The sequence below is a fragment of the Saimiri boliviensis genome, chromosome 4, assembly GCF_048565385.1.
Source record: "Saimiri boliviensis isolate mSaiBol1 chromosome 4, mSaiBol1.pri, whole genome shotgun sequence".
Lineage (NCBI taxonomy): Eukaryota > Metazoa > Chordata > Mammalia > Primates > Cebidae > Saimiri > Saimiri boliviensis.
This window is the reverse complement of record NC_133452.1, coordinates 124531291-124546216: the sequence shown is the minus strand read 5'-3', so window position 1 is coordinate 124546216 and position 14926 is coordinate 124531291. Positions and strand designations below refer to the sequence as shown.

The 14926-nt window shown below is 36.8% G+C and overlaps 1 protein-coding gene across 7 annotated transcripts in view; it reads right to left on the bottom strand.

Moving 5' to 3' along the window:
- The window catches only part of KHDRBS2 (KH RNA binding domain containing, signal transduction associated 2), a 609247-nt gene that overhangs the window by 205894 nt on the left and 388427 nt on the right, over positions 1-14926 (bottom strand). For all 7 annotated transcript variants that reach the window (XR_012517327.1, XR_012517329.1, XR_012517330.1 and 4 more), the window contains exon 5: positions 2294-2421. Coding sequence is in view for 1 of the 7 variants with exons in the window: in XM_003926360.3 (XP_003926409.1) it covers positions 2294-2421 (128 nt within the window). In the remaining 6 variants the exon portion in view is untranslated. The remainder of the gene's footprint in view (positions 1-2293; positions 2422-14926) is intronic.

Sequence of the window (14926 nt, the reverse complement as noted above, 5' to 3'; positions counted from 1 at the left end):
TTTCTAGATCCTTGGGGAATCGCCACACTGTCTTCCACAATGATTGAACTAATTTACACTCCCACCAACAGAGTAAAAGTCTTCCTATTTCTCAACATCCTCTCCAGCATCTGTTGTCTCCAGATTTTTGAATGATCGCCATTCTAACTGGTGTGAGATGGTATCTCAATGTGGTTTTTATTTGCATTTCTCTAATGACCAGTGATGATGAGCATTTTTTCATATGTTTGTTGGCCTCATATATGTCTTATTTTGAAAAGTGTCTGTTCATATACTTTGCCCGCTTTTGAATAGGTTTGTTTGTTTTTTCTTATAAATCTGTTTTAGTTATTTGTAGATTCTGGATATTAGACCTTTGTCAGATGGGTAGATTGCAAAAAATTTTTCCCATTCTATTGGTTGCTGGTTCACTCTAATGATTGTTTCTTTTGTTGTGCAGAAGCTCTGAAGTCTAATTAGATCCCATTTGTCTATTTTGGCTTTTGTTGCCAATGCTTTTCGTGGTTTAGTCATGAAAACAGAAAAGCTGATGCTCTCTCTAGGCATCCTAAATATATACTTAGGTTCGACCACATAAAACTATAAAATTGTCATCTGTTGAACTATGAAAGTTGCAATTTCATATGTTTTAACACATGACTAAATCCATTAAGGATGACTAGCAATGATGTCTTTTTTGCCTCATCAAGATGAGGTTAGAAATGTACAAGGTTTTATAAAACACTCATCACAGAAAAAAGTACAGTATTGTATTATGTCACATTAATCCTAAGCAATAAGCACATAATTCTGAACAGGATTAAAGAGCATATTTTTTATTTTTTTAAAGATAAAATACGCAGGGTGCTGTGGCTCAAGCCTGTAATCCCAGCACTTTGGGAGGCCGAGGCAGGTGGCTCACTAGGTCAAGAGATCAAGACCATCCTGGTCAACATGGTGAAACCCCGTCTCTACTAAAAATACAAAAAATTAGCTGGGCATGGTGGCACATGCCTGTAATCCCAGCTACTCAGGAGGCTGAGGCAGGAGAATTGCCTGAACCCAGGAGGTGGAGGTTGCGGTGAACCGAGATCACGCCATTGCACTCCAGCCTGGGTAACAAGAGCGAAACTTCATCTCAAAAAAAAAAAAAAAAAAAAGATAAAATACAAATAAACTCTAGAACACATTCAGAAGTTTTGCTTTTAGTGAAATAGAATTTCCAGAATTGCCGCATTTTACCTCTAGTAAATAGTATTCCCTGATATTTTATATGGGAATTTATCATTCTTTTTTTTCTGACCAGTGTGAAACATTCTGAGATATTTTTTATTTAAGTGTTAAAAACAGTGGCTATGTTGACAGTGGTGGTTGAAAGTATTTGAGGTATAATTTAAGTAAACAAACTGAATCTGAAAAATAGCATATCTCAATATAATTTTTATGTAATATATGAAATAATATTTTAGATCTCTGTCCACTGGAGATTTAAAGGCCAATTTTAACAAGGTGAAGAGAATGATTTAATCATACAGTTGTTCTGTGAAGGCTATGAGTATTTTTTACTGTGCCCCTTTTCAAACCAGTGCCTTCAATTAAAAGCTTGAACAGTTCAGAATCCTGCAAAACAAATTCTAATACAGAAAGGTTCCAATTTCTTTGGAAAGTAAGCAAAATCAAATAAAATCCTCTCTGATCACCAAGAGGAACTATAAATACCTTTACCATCACCCATGCAAGAAGTATTCTTCTGGCTTCCTGGGCTGATGGCATATATATTATCTACATCTATCTCCGTATCTCTGTCTATCTACCTACTTATCTAACAAGACTATATTCAATTCAAGGACCATTTAAAGCACAGAAAAAGTTTATGGTTTTCTCTTAGTGCAAGGTTATCTTGGTTTGAACTAGCGAATAGTTGTATCATCTGTGTGCCCTAATTTAGGGGACAGAACAAGAAAGCAGAAAATCTCAGGTTTGCTGCCCTATTTTCTAGGGGTAGTTGTTAAGAGTATAAAATGTGAATTCTGGAGTCAGACTGTCTATGTGACCCTAGGTAAATTTCAAACATATTTCTCTACTTCAATTTCTCACCTGCAGATGCTATTTATTTCCTAATATGGAGAATTTCGTGAGTTATTATGTGTAAAGCTCTTCTGTGCCTGATAAGCTTTCATCATTATTGTTTCTGCTGTGGTGGTAGTGATTGTAGCTAATGTTGTTGTTTACTGCTAGTGATAATCATGACATAAAGCAGGACAAAAAAGGCCTGCCATCATCCTTAATTTATTTAAAGTAAGAGTGAATGTACCTTGAAGGAGTTGTGGGAGCTATTCTGATCCCTCTGCCTCTAATACCTCTGCCACGACCAGAGTCCTCTGAGCCATTTAAGTAAGATAATTCACGTAGTTGTTCCTGACGAATTTCATCATTATAGTCCTAGAAAAAAAATTGATGTGATGAGTTAAAAATGGGACATGCTGTTCACAGAGCTGAAAAAAAAAAGAAAAAGAAAGAAACAGAACGAAAGAAACACAATAGCATATCATTTTTTTCTTTTGTTTCCTGGTACCTTATATACAAAAATCTAAAATGACATTAAAAAGCATATATACATTAAATTCCTGTTTTTATGTAGGGAAATTGAAACTGCTTCTTTTATGAAGAAAGCACTCAGCAGGACATCACATTAGATTTGCTGAGATATCACTTGGTGTGTTAGCTGGAAAAGGGAAGATAGTAACATAAAACAAGAACTTGGAATGTATTAAAGTTATGATTGTTAACAGACGATTACTATAAAAATCACTTTATTTGCATGAATGTGTGTAGACTATGAATGACTACATGATATTCAAATAGCTTCTGACACATAAACAGAAAACAGCAATCCCAAGGGCCCAGAGTAGATACTGAGCATGTATTACAACCATAAAGAAGTACAATAACACATCCCTGCTTTAGACAACCAGTAGCTGTGGAATCCAACTAAACAGCTGGATGTGAAATATTTATTTATTAAATTTCATTTTTTATTTTCTTTTTTGAGATATTTTTAATTTAAGTGTTACAAACAGTGGCTATGTTGACAGTGGTGGTTGAAAGTATTTGAGGCATAATTTCAATAAACAAACTGAATCTGAAAAATATCTTAGCATATTTCAATATAATTTTTATGTAATATATGAAATAATATTTTAGATCTCTGTCCTTTAGAGATTTAAAGGCCAATTATAACAAAGGCAAGAGAATGATTTCATCATACAGTTGTTCTGTGAAGGCTATGAGTATTTTTTACTTTACCTCTTTTCAAACCAACGCCTTCAATTAAAAGCTTGAACAGTTCAAAATCCTGCAAAACACAGTCTAATACAAAAAGATTCCAATTTCTTTGCAAAGTAAGTGAAATCAAATAAAATTCTCTGTCATTCAGGCTGGAGTACAGTGGCATGATCTTGGCTCACTGCAGCCTCCACCTCCAGGTTAAAGAGATTCTCCTGCCTCAGCCTCTTGTGTAGCTGGAACTACAGGTGCACACCACCATGCCTGGCTGTTTTTTTCTATTTTTGTTAGAGACAGGGTTTGGCCATGTTGGTCAGGCTGGTCTTGAACTCCTGGCCTCAAGTGATCCAGCCACCTCGGCCTCCCAAAGTCCTGGGATTATGGGTATGAGCCACCGTGTCTGGCTGCAATGTGAAATATTTAAACACCACAAATTTTCCATGCATTCCAGTATTGGGCAAGTGGAAAGTGAGAGACAAGGTAAAAGGTAAATCTCACAGTAAGGACCAGAGATTCAGATAAAGTCCAAAGGACTTTTTCCTTTATCAGGGCAGAAATATACCAGTCAATTCAAGAGGACCAAAGAGTGGAGCTGAATCATTAAAAGTAAATGCTACTTTCAAAAAGCAAGTGCCAGTCTCACCTGTTTCTGATATTACTAATCAACACACACACACACACACACACACACATACACGCTTGCACACGCACACACACACTGACATACACAGACACCCTGGCTGAATAGTACAAAATTGAGTAACTGGTTATTTGTGCCAAATAGCCAATTTGATCAATTATTTTTCTGTAAACATGTGTTTAAGTGACATCAACCTAGTGGCTCTTCTAGTAGTGGGGAGAAGGGTCTGGGAATTAAGACTAGAAATGTTTGTAGAGGTTTGGCTAACAGAAATGATATCTGAGGCCTAGCAGTAAGACTAAAAATTAAGAGTATCATCTGCACCAAACGATGCCAATGTAGCTCTGCCTATGTATGCTGCGAATGAAGACTGGGTAGGTCACTCACACACCTCTGTCGAGAAAACTGCAGCGAAGCATTCAGCCTACAAGAATTTCTGTGGCACAGCTTCACCTCCTGCTCTAGAAACTGCCTAGATTACAAGCAAAAGGCCCAGAAGCATTTTGCTTATTTTTTTTTTTTTTTTAGCATGTTGCTTTCATGTTTATATTCTTCGGCACCTGATTATAGTGATAATAGGCTCAACACAGTGAGCTGACAGAAGAGCCATAGAGTAGAAAATTACGGTTTCTAACAAGCCACCTATTATTCAATTTATACCTCCTAATTTTCTCATTGAAACAACTAAACTTAAAAATAAACATGTCTATTCTTTTACTGGAATCAGGAAATATAATGAATTGCCACTACTGAGTGAACTCACCAGGAACCACCAAAATGAAACATTAATCCCATAATTTTGCAATGTAATTTTTACCAGTTACAAAGGGGATCTTTGTAGCTTCTTCTCTGAGGAAAACCCAAGGATACTAGGGTGCTTGTGAGTTGTAGAAAGAGATGGATTGTCATTGCTGGCAAGACTGAAGGTTAGAAAAAAAATTAACATGTTGCAATTTGATTCAACATATATAAAAGTGTACCTTAAGCATCAATTTTTTTTTTATGCCGGAATCAGAAAATGTAAGGAAGTAGATATGACCTTATTCATTTTATAATAATAAAGAAGATGAAGAAGGAGAATGAGGAAAAGGAGGAAAATGATGAAGTCAAGGAGGCTGAGGAGGAGAGAGAGGAAGAGCAACACTCTAATCAGATGGTGTCATAGGCTAAGCCAATCTGTTCAGGATTCCCTGCATCCATAGCCTTAGATAGTGTCTACCATACTGACTCTGGGATTTGCCATGGGATTTGCCTTAGCGAAAATACCATGAAAGAGCAGAGATTTGAAAAGTGCTTGTGTATTCAAGCTTTTCTTTTCTTCTCACTGGAAACCCTTACGCCACCTGGTGGAGAAGCCTAGGCTAGCTTTCTGGACGATTAGAGACCACGTGGAGAAAGGCTCCAGTCATCTCTATTCTCCCTGTCATCCTGTTCGAATACCCAAACATGAGAGTGAGGAGTTACACTCCAGACATCCTAAGCCACCATGTCCCAGTCAAGCTGGTACAGTGAGAAAAATCACCTAGCCAACCGCAGAATCTGGAGAAATCGATAATAAATCAGTGCTTTCTGCCAGTAAGTACTGTGGTGGTTTGTTTCGTGCAACAGGACTTTAGAGCACAGCAACTGGAGTCTTTGGTCAATTACATCTGTAGTTGCTGGTCTGTATTCTCTTGGCCACCCCAACTCTGGAAGGTGATTTATTTCTTAAAGCATAGCTCTCTAGCTAAACTCATAAGAAAATTGGTTATATTCTATTAGTTGCTTTGCTTACACTAAGAATGAACATAACCTGCAGTGTCAAATATTCATATTAATAAGAATAACAAATCTCCTCCATGTTAGCAGATTTCTGTCTAGGTGCTGAATTCCAATGCAGTTAAATTGGTGAGGATGAACTCTGAACAAAGAATTGAATGGACAATTCAAACTGTGATGACACCAGGATATGACATTCAGATATATTCACCTCCAGCTAAGGCTACCTCTGTTCCAAGAAACATTCAGATTACACATGGACCCAAGAACTCTCCCTCTAGGCAGGGCTGGAGAGAGGGTGCTGAAATACGTTCCTGAAGTGTATCTCTTATGTACCTTGCTGATCGGTCCCTTCTGCATTTGTTAGCTTTTGCACAAAACAAACCACCACAATACTTACTGGCATAAAGCACTGATTTATTATCGATTTCTCCAGATTCTGGGGTTGGCTAGGTGATTTTTCTCACTGTACCAGCTTGACTGGGACATGGTGGCTTAGGATGTCTGGAGTGCAACTCCTCACTCTCATGTTTGGGTATTCGAACAGGATGACAGGGAGAATAGAGATGACTGGAGCCTTTCTCCATGTGGTCTCTCATCGTCCAGAAAGCTAGCCTAGGCTTCTCCACCAGGTGGCGTAAGGGTTTCCAGTGAGAAGAAAAGAAAAGCTTGAATACACAAGCACTTTTCAAATCTCTGCTCTTTCATGGTATTTTCGCTAAGGTAAATCCCATGGCAAATCCCAGAGTCAGTATGGTAGAAACAGAAATTTTCTCATCATGATTTTAATGTAAATTTTTATCACAGAATTAGTTGACTTATCAATTGAAATATTTGTATCATTAAATGTTAAATTACCCAGATTTTTAATGAATGTTGGTTTTCCTGATTAAATAATCAAAGTATCTGTACCACATGATTTGTAGCAATGAGGCACCTAAATACTTCAAATAAACACAGAAGAAAACATTATTTTATTTTTATTTTATTTTTTGAGATGGAGTTTCACTCTATCCCCCAGGCTGGAGTGCAGCGGCACAATCCTGGTTGACTGCAACCTTTGCCACCTGGGTTCAAGCGATTCTCCTGCCTCAGCCTCTCAAGTAGTTGGGATTACAGGTGCCTGCCACTGCACCTGGCTAATTTTTGTATTTTTAATAGAGACTGGGTTTCACCATCTTGGCCAGGCTGGTCTTGAGCTCCTTACCTTGTGATCCACCTAACAGATAGGCTGAGGTGGGTGGATCACAAGGTACTGGGATTACAGGCATGAGCCACTGTGCCTGGATGGAAACTTTTTTTAAATGTCCAAATCTAAGGATAGTTGAACTCTTAAATATTGTCTAGACTGAACATTCTGTGCATTATATTTTTTTGCTACTAAAATGGTATTTTTCATTATTATGTGTGTGTAATATGTATATATATATATATACAGAGTAAATGTGATGTTTTGATATAGGCATATGATTTGTAATAATGACATCAGGATAATTGCGGTATCAATCACCTTAAGCATTTGTCATTCTTTGTGTTAGAAACATCCAAATTCCACCCTTTTAGATATTTTATAATATATAACAAACTATTATTGACTATATTCACTCTGTTGTGCTACCAAATACTAGATCTTATTCATTCCATCTAACTGTATTTTTGCACCCATTAACTATCCCCAGCTTTCCCCTCTCCCTCCCACTATTCTTCCTTGTCTCCGGTAACCATTGTTCTACTCTATCTCCGTCAGTTCAATTGTTTTAATTTTTAGCTCTCACATGTAAGTGAGGACATGTAAAATATGTGTTTCTGTGCCAGGCTTATTTTGCTTAACTGAATGACTTGTTCCATCTACATTGTTGCAAATGACAAGATTTTATTCTTTTTCTGGCTGAATAATATTCCATTGTTTATTCCAACCATATTTTCTTTATTCATCTATCCATTGATGAATGCTTAGGCTAATTCCAAACATGGGAGTGCAGATATCTCTTTGATATACTGATTGGCTTCTTTATTTTTTTCCTTTGGATATAGTTACCTAACAGTGGAACTGCTAGATCATATGGTAGTTCCATTTTTAGTGTTTTGAGGAACCTCCATACTGCACTCCATAGTGGTTGTACAAATTTACATTCCTACCAAACAGTATAATGAGGGTTCCCCTTTCTGCAATTCCTTGCCAGCATTTGTTATTGCTTGTCATTTGGATAAAAGCCATTTTGACTGGGGTGAGTTGATGTCTCATTGTAGTCTTGAGTTGCATTTCTCTGATGATTAATAATGCTGAACGTTTTTTCATACACCGGTTGCAATTTGTACGTCTTCTTTTGAGAAATGTCTATTCAGATCTTTTGACCATTTTAAACCCAGATTATTTAGTTCTTTCCTATTGAGTTGTTGGAGCTCCTTATATATTCTGGTAATTAATCCCTTGTCAGATAGGTAATTTGCAAATATTTTCTTCTATTCTGTGTATTGTCTCTTCACTTGGTTGATTGTCTCCTTTGCTGTGCAGAAGCCTTTTAGCTTACTGTGATCTCATTTATCCATTTTTTGTTTTAGTTGCCTGTGCTTTTTGAAGTATTACTCAATAAATCTTTGCTCAAACCAATGTCATAGACAGTTTCTTCAATGTCTTCTTTTAGTAGTTTCATAGTTTGAGGTCTTATATTTAAGTCTTCTATCTATTTTGATTTTATTTTTGTACGTGGTGAGAGGTAGGAGTCCAGATTCATTCTTCCTAATATGGCTATCCAGTTTTCCCAGCACGATTTATTAAAGAGACTTGTCTTTTCCCTAATGTATGTTCTTGGTACCTTTGTCCAAAATGAATTCCTGTGCATTATTCTTATTACATATATAATTTTCTAAACTCTCAAAGTTCTATATTATAGTGCTTTTTTCCAATCCTTTCTTAAATGTAAGTCTAACCTTGAATTAAACTTCATTCACTAGTACATGAGTCTAGATGAAGCTAGGACATCCTGTTGATGTTTATCTGTTGCATGTGCTACTAATGCTTCAGTTATATAACACCTTAAAGATACGAGTAAACAAAATATTCCAATCAACAGAAATATACATTCACTAGAGTAGCACTGAGTTCTAAGATTTGGGAGTCATACAATACCTATGACTGAGTGGTTATAGTTTGGTAGCATTTATAATGGTTATGCTCAATTTGCTAACATAGGTATCCATTAAAAAGTAAAAATATGAGTTCACAAATGGTAATGATGATAATTTATGCTTATATAATATGATTTTAGTATTGTTTTATTGATTTATCTATTACTTTAGTATTAAAACACCCTGTAGTGATAAAGAGTTAGAGATAGACAAATATTTACCTAAGTATGTAAATAAGGATACAAGAGACAAAATAAAGTTATGGCCATTCAGAATGAACGAAGTGAAAAGATTAACTTCCAGTCTTTAAAAATCAATACATAATAAAAGACAAATTAACATATGTATTTCATTTGTCTGGAAAACTAGAATACTACAAAATTTAAATAATCAATAATCCCTAGGCCTACTCATATTATGAAGACAATGCTCCACTTGTCAAAAAACAAGAAGTAAGCTATATCTAGGGATAAATCTTAATGGTATGTTAGATAAGATTACAAATTACTGGAATTCTACACTTCAAATAGTAAAGAATGCTTGACTGTTCTGGCACATACCTGCAGTAAATAAAATATACACACTCTACAAAAATCCCCCTTGCAAGATGAATTATAAAATGATGATTTGCCTGATCTGTGGCTTTGATTTCAGACAGAAAGTACTCAAGTTATAGTGAACCTTTAAAGAATCTACTTTAAATAATCTTAAATAGCACATGCATATCATACACAATTTGTTTTTAAGTTATTTTGAGATGGGGTTTCTCTGTGTTGCCCAGGCTGGAGTACAGTAGCATGGTCACAGCTCACTACAAACTCCACTTCCCAGGCTCAAGAGATTCTCCTACCCTGATCCCCTGTGTAGCTGGTATCACAGGCACTGGCCACCATGTCCAGCTAATTTTTTGTATTTTTGGTACAGACAGGATTTTGCCATGTTGGCCAAGCTGGTCTCCAACGCCTGAGCTCAAGAGAAATGACCACCTCAGCCTCACAAAATGCTGGGATTACAGGCATGAGACACTATGGCTGGCCTCACAGATATTCTTTTTATAACTGAACTAAATTTTAAATTTATTTTCTGGTAATATCCAAATAACTAGCTTTTTTGCTACCAAAATAAGTTTTTAAACTTTCTTATAATAGCCAGGTGTGGTGGCTCACGCCTGTAATCTTACCACTTTGGGAGGCTGAGGTGGGTGGATCACCTGAGGTCAGGAGTTCAAGACCAGCCTGTCCATCATGGTGAAACCCCATCTTTAAATAAATTAATTAATTAAAAATTAAAATACTTTGTTATTTGAAATAATGGCAAAGATATTCACAATAATTTTACATGTTCCTTTTGTCCAAGATGAGGCAAAGTCCCCCTATGAAATAATTTCCATGAAATTCATGAGTGCTGCTTTTTGCCTCTGTGACAAGGCCCTCCCACTGTGACGCCATATGGTGTAAACAGTATACACAAAAGCTCAGAGTAGACAGATGTTTGCATGTTCCTAGAAAGGACTTATGCTCATCGTCTGCATATTTAATGTATATGCATAATTTCCCAGTTACGTACACTCATGTCCATCTGTTATGGTGGCATTTTGCCCAAATACAGATTGGGAAGATTATTTCACTTGCTTATAGATGCCAGGTAATGGCAGGTGTAGACAAGCTACCTGGTGGTGCGGCGAGGGACCATTTTCTGCCAAATTCCTTCCTCTGAGTCTCCAGCAGGCACTGGTGCTGCACATTTAAAACTGATTATAGCCACTGGTAACATGCGAACGTATACTCAACTCTGGAAATGCCAAGACCTTCAGAAAACATCAGAGGGAAATGATATGTAGTCTCTAGCCTTTCTGGGCCATCACAAAGAGAACTGGAATCTCAGCTCCTACAAACAGATTAGGGCACTTTAACTGGAGGAGTAAATAAAAAGGTGTGGGAAGTGTTGGGTCCTGTCCCGTATCAGACCTGCAACTAAGTTGGAATGAGTAAGAAACTATTTCAGAAAACAATTAGTGCTGTGGTGGATATTACTTAGCAAAACAGAACATGCTATTAGATAACATCTCTTAGCCAACACACGGTGAGTTTTAATCAGCCCAGGCTTGGAACCAGAAAAAACTCATTATCAAAATGTAGTCAAAGAGCAGTCAATTAAGATTTATTAAGCATCTGCTTGGTGCATGACTCTGCATAAGTTTTATATAAAGGCTTTGTAAAGCTTACTGAAAAAAGAAGATTGAATATCACAAAGTCAAAATGTTGTGGGCTTTGTATCTTAAACTCTGAGTTTAAGATTGTAAATTTCTGTAACTAAACTATGTTTTCTCTTGTTCTCCCATTACTGAAGACATATTGTCCACTACTCAAAGATCATCAGAGCGTAAGATAATACTGATACAGATATTATGCAGACATTTGGCAGGAGTATTGGAAAGGCTTATTTTTTATCTTGTTTTATTTGACTTTATGAAACTTTGACCACTGATACACCAGGTTTTAAGAGCCCAGACCTTGTGAACAAGCAACAAAGAACTTATGCATTTGGTTATTATACTTTTACCCATCCTCACCCAGAAAATCAACCACTCTTCAGGGTAAATTCAGGATAGTAGATAAATATTTAGATAATATTAAATGAAAGATTTGATTTGTAATTCTAACAGTAACAGGTTCCATTTGTCTATGTATAGTCCAAGTAACTATCTTCAATGAATTTTCTTGGCAAATTATTGCGCACGTGATATAGGAGCTTTATTTCATTTAAAGCCAAAATAGGCATTGATTTAATAATTTAGCAAGTTATCCACCTATATTTAAAAGCACAAAAAATGAACTCTTGGTTAACACAGAATTGGTGATTCTTAGTATGATCTCATGGGCCCAAAATCTTAATCAAGAAACTATCCTGATAAGGATACACAGGAAGAAAAGTGTGCACATTCTGCACATAAAAACGGTTGACAGGATATAGGCCCTGTGGGTGATATTTTACCAATGACCTAACAATTTCAGGCCTTCCTCTGGACGTGGAAAATTTATATATTCAAGACAGGTATGCATTTAACCTGTTAGATGATTTTAAGTGCCTGAAGGAGTTTTGCTGACACAAATCATCCTTTCATGTAGTCAGTTCATTTCTGAGCAGCAAGTAGGCAGCAGACACTAATGGAGGTTCTGGGGAGACAGTGGAGTAAAGTTCCGATCCAGGGGAGTTAAAGCGAATGGAGATGACTGAATCCCTACACTTGTTCATGTAATGTAACGGTAAACAACAAAACATTCCAATGAAATAGTAGGCAAGGATAGAAGCCTTCTTTAATATGCTCTGAATTCGTGCATGCTCCATTCAATTTTGATCCTTTTGTTGATTTAAAATATTTACTCAAAATATTATGCCAATTATTTAGTGGCTGCTGCTTTTTGTTTTATTTTTAAAACGTTGAATTCTAGAGTTTTGTTTTAGAAAGAAAGAAATTTGCTATATTTCCTTGTGAGAAAATCGCTTCTACAAGTTCTCTTATATTTTTCCCCAAACAAAAAATGCTGTGATGATTCCAACTGAATTTTTTAACCAGCTACTCTCTCTTAGTAATTTTCTTGAAGCTCTTTGTAGAGAGTATGCAACGGGCATCCCCAAACTATGGACCACGGGCCGCACGCGGCCCCCTGAGGCCATTTATCCGGCCCCCGCCGCACTTCAGGAAGGGGCACCTCTTTCATTGGTGGTCAGTGAGAGCAGCACAGTATGTGGCGGCCCTCCAACGGTCTGGGGGACAGTGAACTGGCCCCCTGTGTAAAAAGTCTGGGGACGCCTGGTATACAATATCGCTGTGCATGTCTTTTTAAAACAAGTTATCCTTTTATCTGACTTGCAGTTTCTAGCTCCCCCAAAATTTAATCTTGTAAAAAACACTCTGCATACTATTCTTTCTGGATATTTCATCATATTAGACTATAATAGTCCTTAAAAACAATTATTGTGCCACTTTTTTCCAACTAGCATAAAGCAACACCAATTTCCAGAGGGGTAAAAGTGAATCAACACAGAAAATGAGCACAGCCAAGCAAAAGAGAGAGAGAGCAGACAAGAGTTCAGAATGTTAAGTGAAGCATTCTAGCTGATAAATGCTCACAAAATAAAGGAAAAGATGATGAAAAACTTTACCGCCATTGTCAGTAACTGAAGAATTTCCTCAGTGAAAAAATATTATTAAATATATGAATGTTATGTATATTAAATAAAACAAATATACTTGTTTGTTTATATATATGTTCTAGGTAATGAGAATACAGTAAACAAGAAATGCACAAATGTATTGTGAAATGCAATACAGTACAATACAGTGAAAAAGGACTTGAAAAAAACATCCAAAAGATGTGTCCAAATATGATGTTAAGGTGCTCAAGAAACAACATAAGATACATTAGAATTGCAAAATGAAAAGAACATAGATTTATATTTAGAAGACCTAGGTACACGTAATTTATTCCTTTTCTTGCTTCTGTTGGTTCTGCCTCAACAGGAAACATCTGCTGAATTGTTCAGCTGGGCTTCTTGTCCTCAATTACCTGAGTCCTTTCAATGGTTGCAAATTGTATTTGCAGGTCTTTGTGGTGAATTCACTCAGCTTTCTAATGGGTCTTGTGTCCAGACCTTTCTAGCAGGAGCAGACCTAAGTAAGGGAGACCTGGTTCTTTGCTCTAGTTGGCCCATGATAGAGTAACTGGTACAAGTAGGTTATCCTCTGAAGGGTGATAGAACATCTCTCTGCTCTCGGACTTCCCCCAAGATCTGCTGATTTCAAAGCCCATCTATATAGCTGTCTGAAAAAAAAAAAAATACAGTCAGCTGAATCTGGGAGCCCATTTTCTGTCTTCTGCAAAATAGACATACATACCAAGCGGTCAGAATCAATCCTATTCTATATGTTGCACAAAGGTTTTACGGCAAAGAAGTCACTAGATATTCTCAGCAACCATGGGAAAGATAGTTGTTTTCTAAGACTCCTTTCCATTCTTGGATCTCTTCCCTCTCCAACCCCATATCTTAAAAAGAAACCACACACACACACACACACACACACACACACACACACACACACACACAAATGCCTGCTTTCTTGGAATCACTCTCAATATCAGGTACTTAAAGACCATTAAGCCACACTGCTAAGCTGCTTATGTCTATCAAGTGCCTTCATCACAGACATGAGAGAAGACCATGGTATCGAGAGTCAGAATGTAAGTCACAATCTTTCCCCAACCCCTTTCCTTATTTTTAAAATTCATTCTGCAAAGTCTGATTGGGAGAAGGTAACCATTTAGCTGTGTAAGGCCATTTATATGGTCTATGATTAAGGTTACACATTGATTCTTTTCATCCAATAAGAAAAATGATAAGATCTCAAGAAATGAATATCAGCTAAAGGAAATTCAGTTTCAAGCAATATCTGGATACTACCCACAATGCTCCTGTCCTTTGCCTGAAGGTGGGATTTTTACATTGTTCTAAGATGTGGAGTACTGGAACAAGCTCATACTGCTTACTGCACTGGGGACAGAAAACCACTTTTCTGTTGAACCTGTGCAAACATAACCAGGCATGCATTCCGAAGGGCAGGAAGGGAGCATTTGGGACCCCTTTATTGCTTTCCTCAGTGAAGAAATATGTTATTATTAAATATATGAACATTATATATAGAAAATAAAACATGTTTTTATATATATATATATATATGTTCTAGATGAGAATACAGTAAACAAGATAGCCCTCATTAACCTTATATTCTACTGTAGGGAAAGACTAAAAAAAAAAACAAAACAAAGAAATAATTAATCTTCGTTCAGCGAGTAATAATAACAGGAAAAAAAGAAACAGCACAACAGAATTGAGGGAGTAGGGAAGCTGGTTTAGATGGGAAGTTGGCAGTGCCCTACTCAAAGAAGTAATATACGAACTGCGACCCAAATGAAAAGGAGTCTGTCATGCAAGGATCTGGTTCACAAGTCTTCCAGGTAAATGGAAGGCAAAGACCAGGAAAGAAGTGAGCACCTCTAAGGAACATGGAGAATGCCAGTGCATATTTATCAAGGATTTAGAGAGCAAGGGTGAAAGTGGTATTAGGTCAGACAA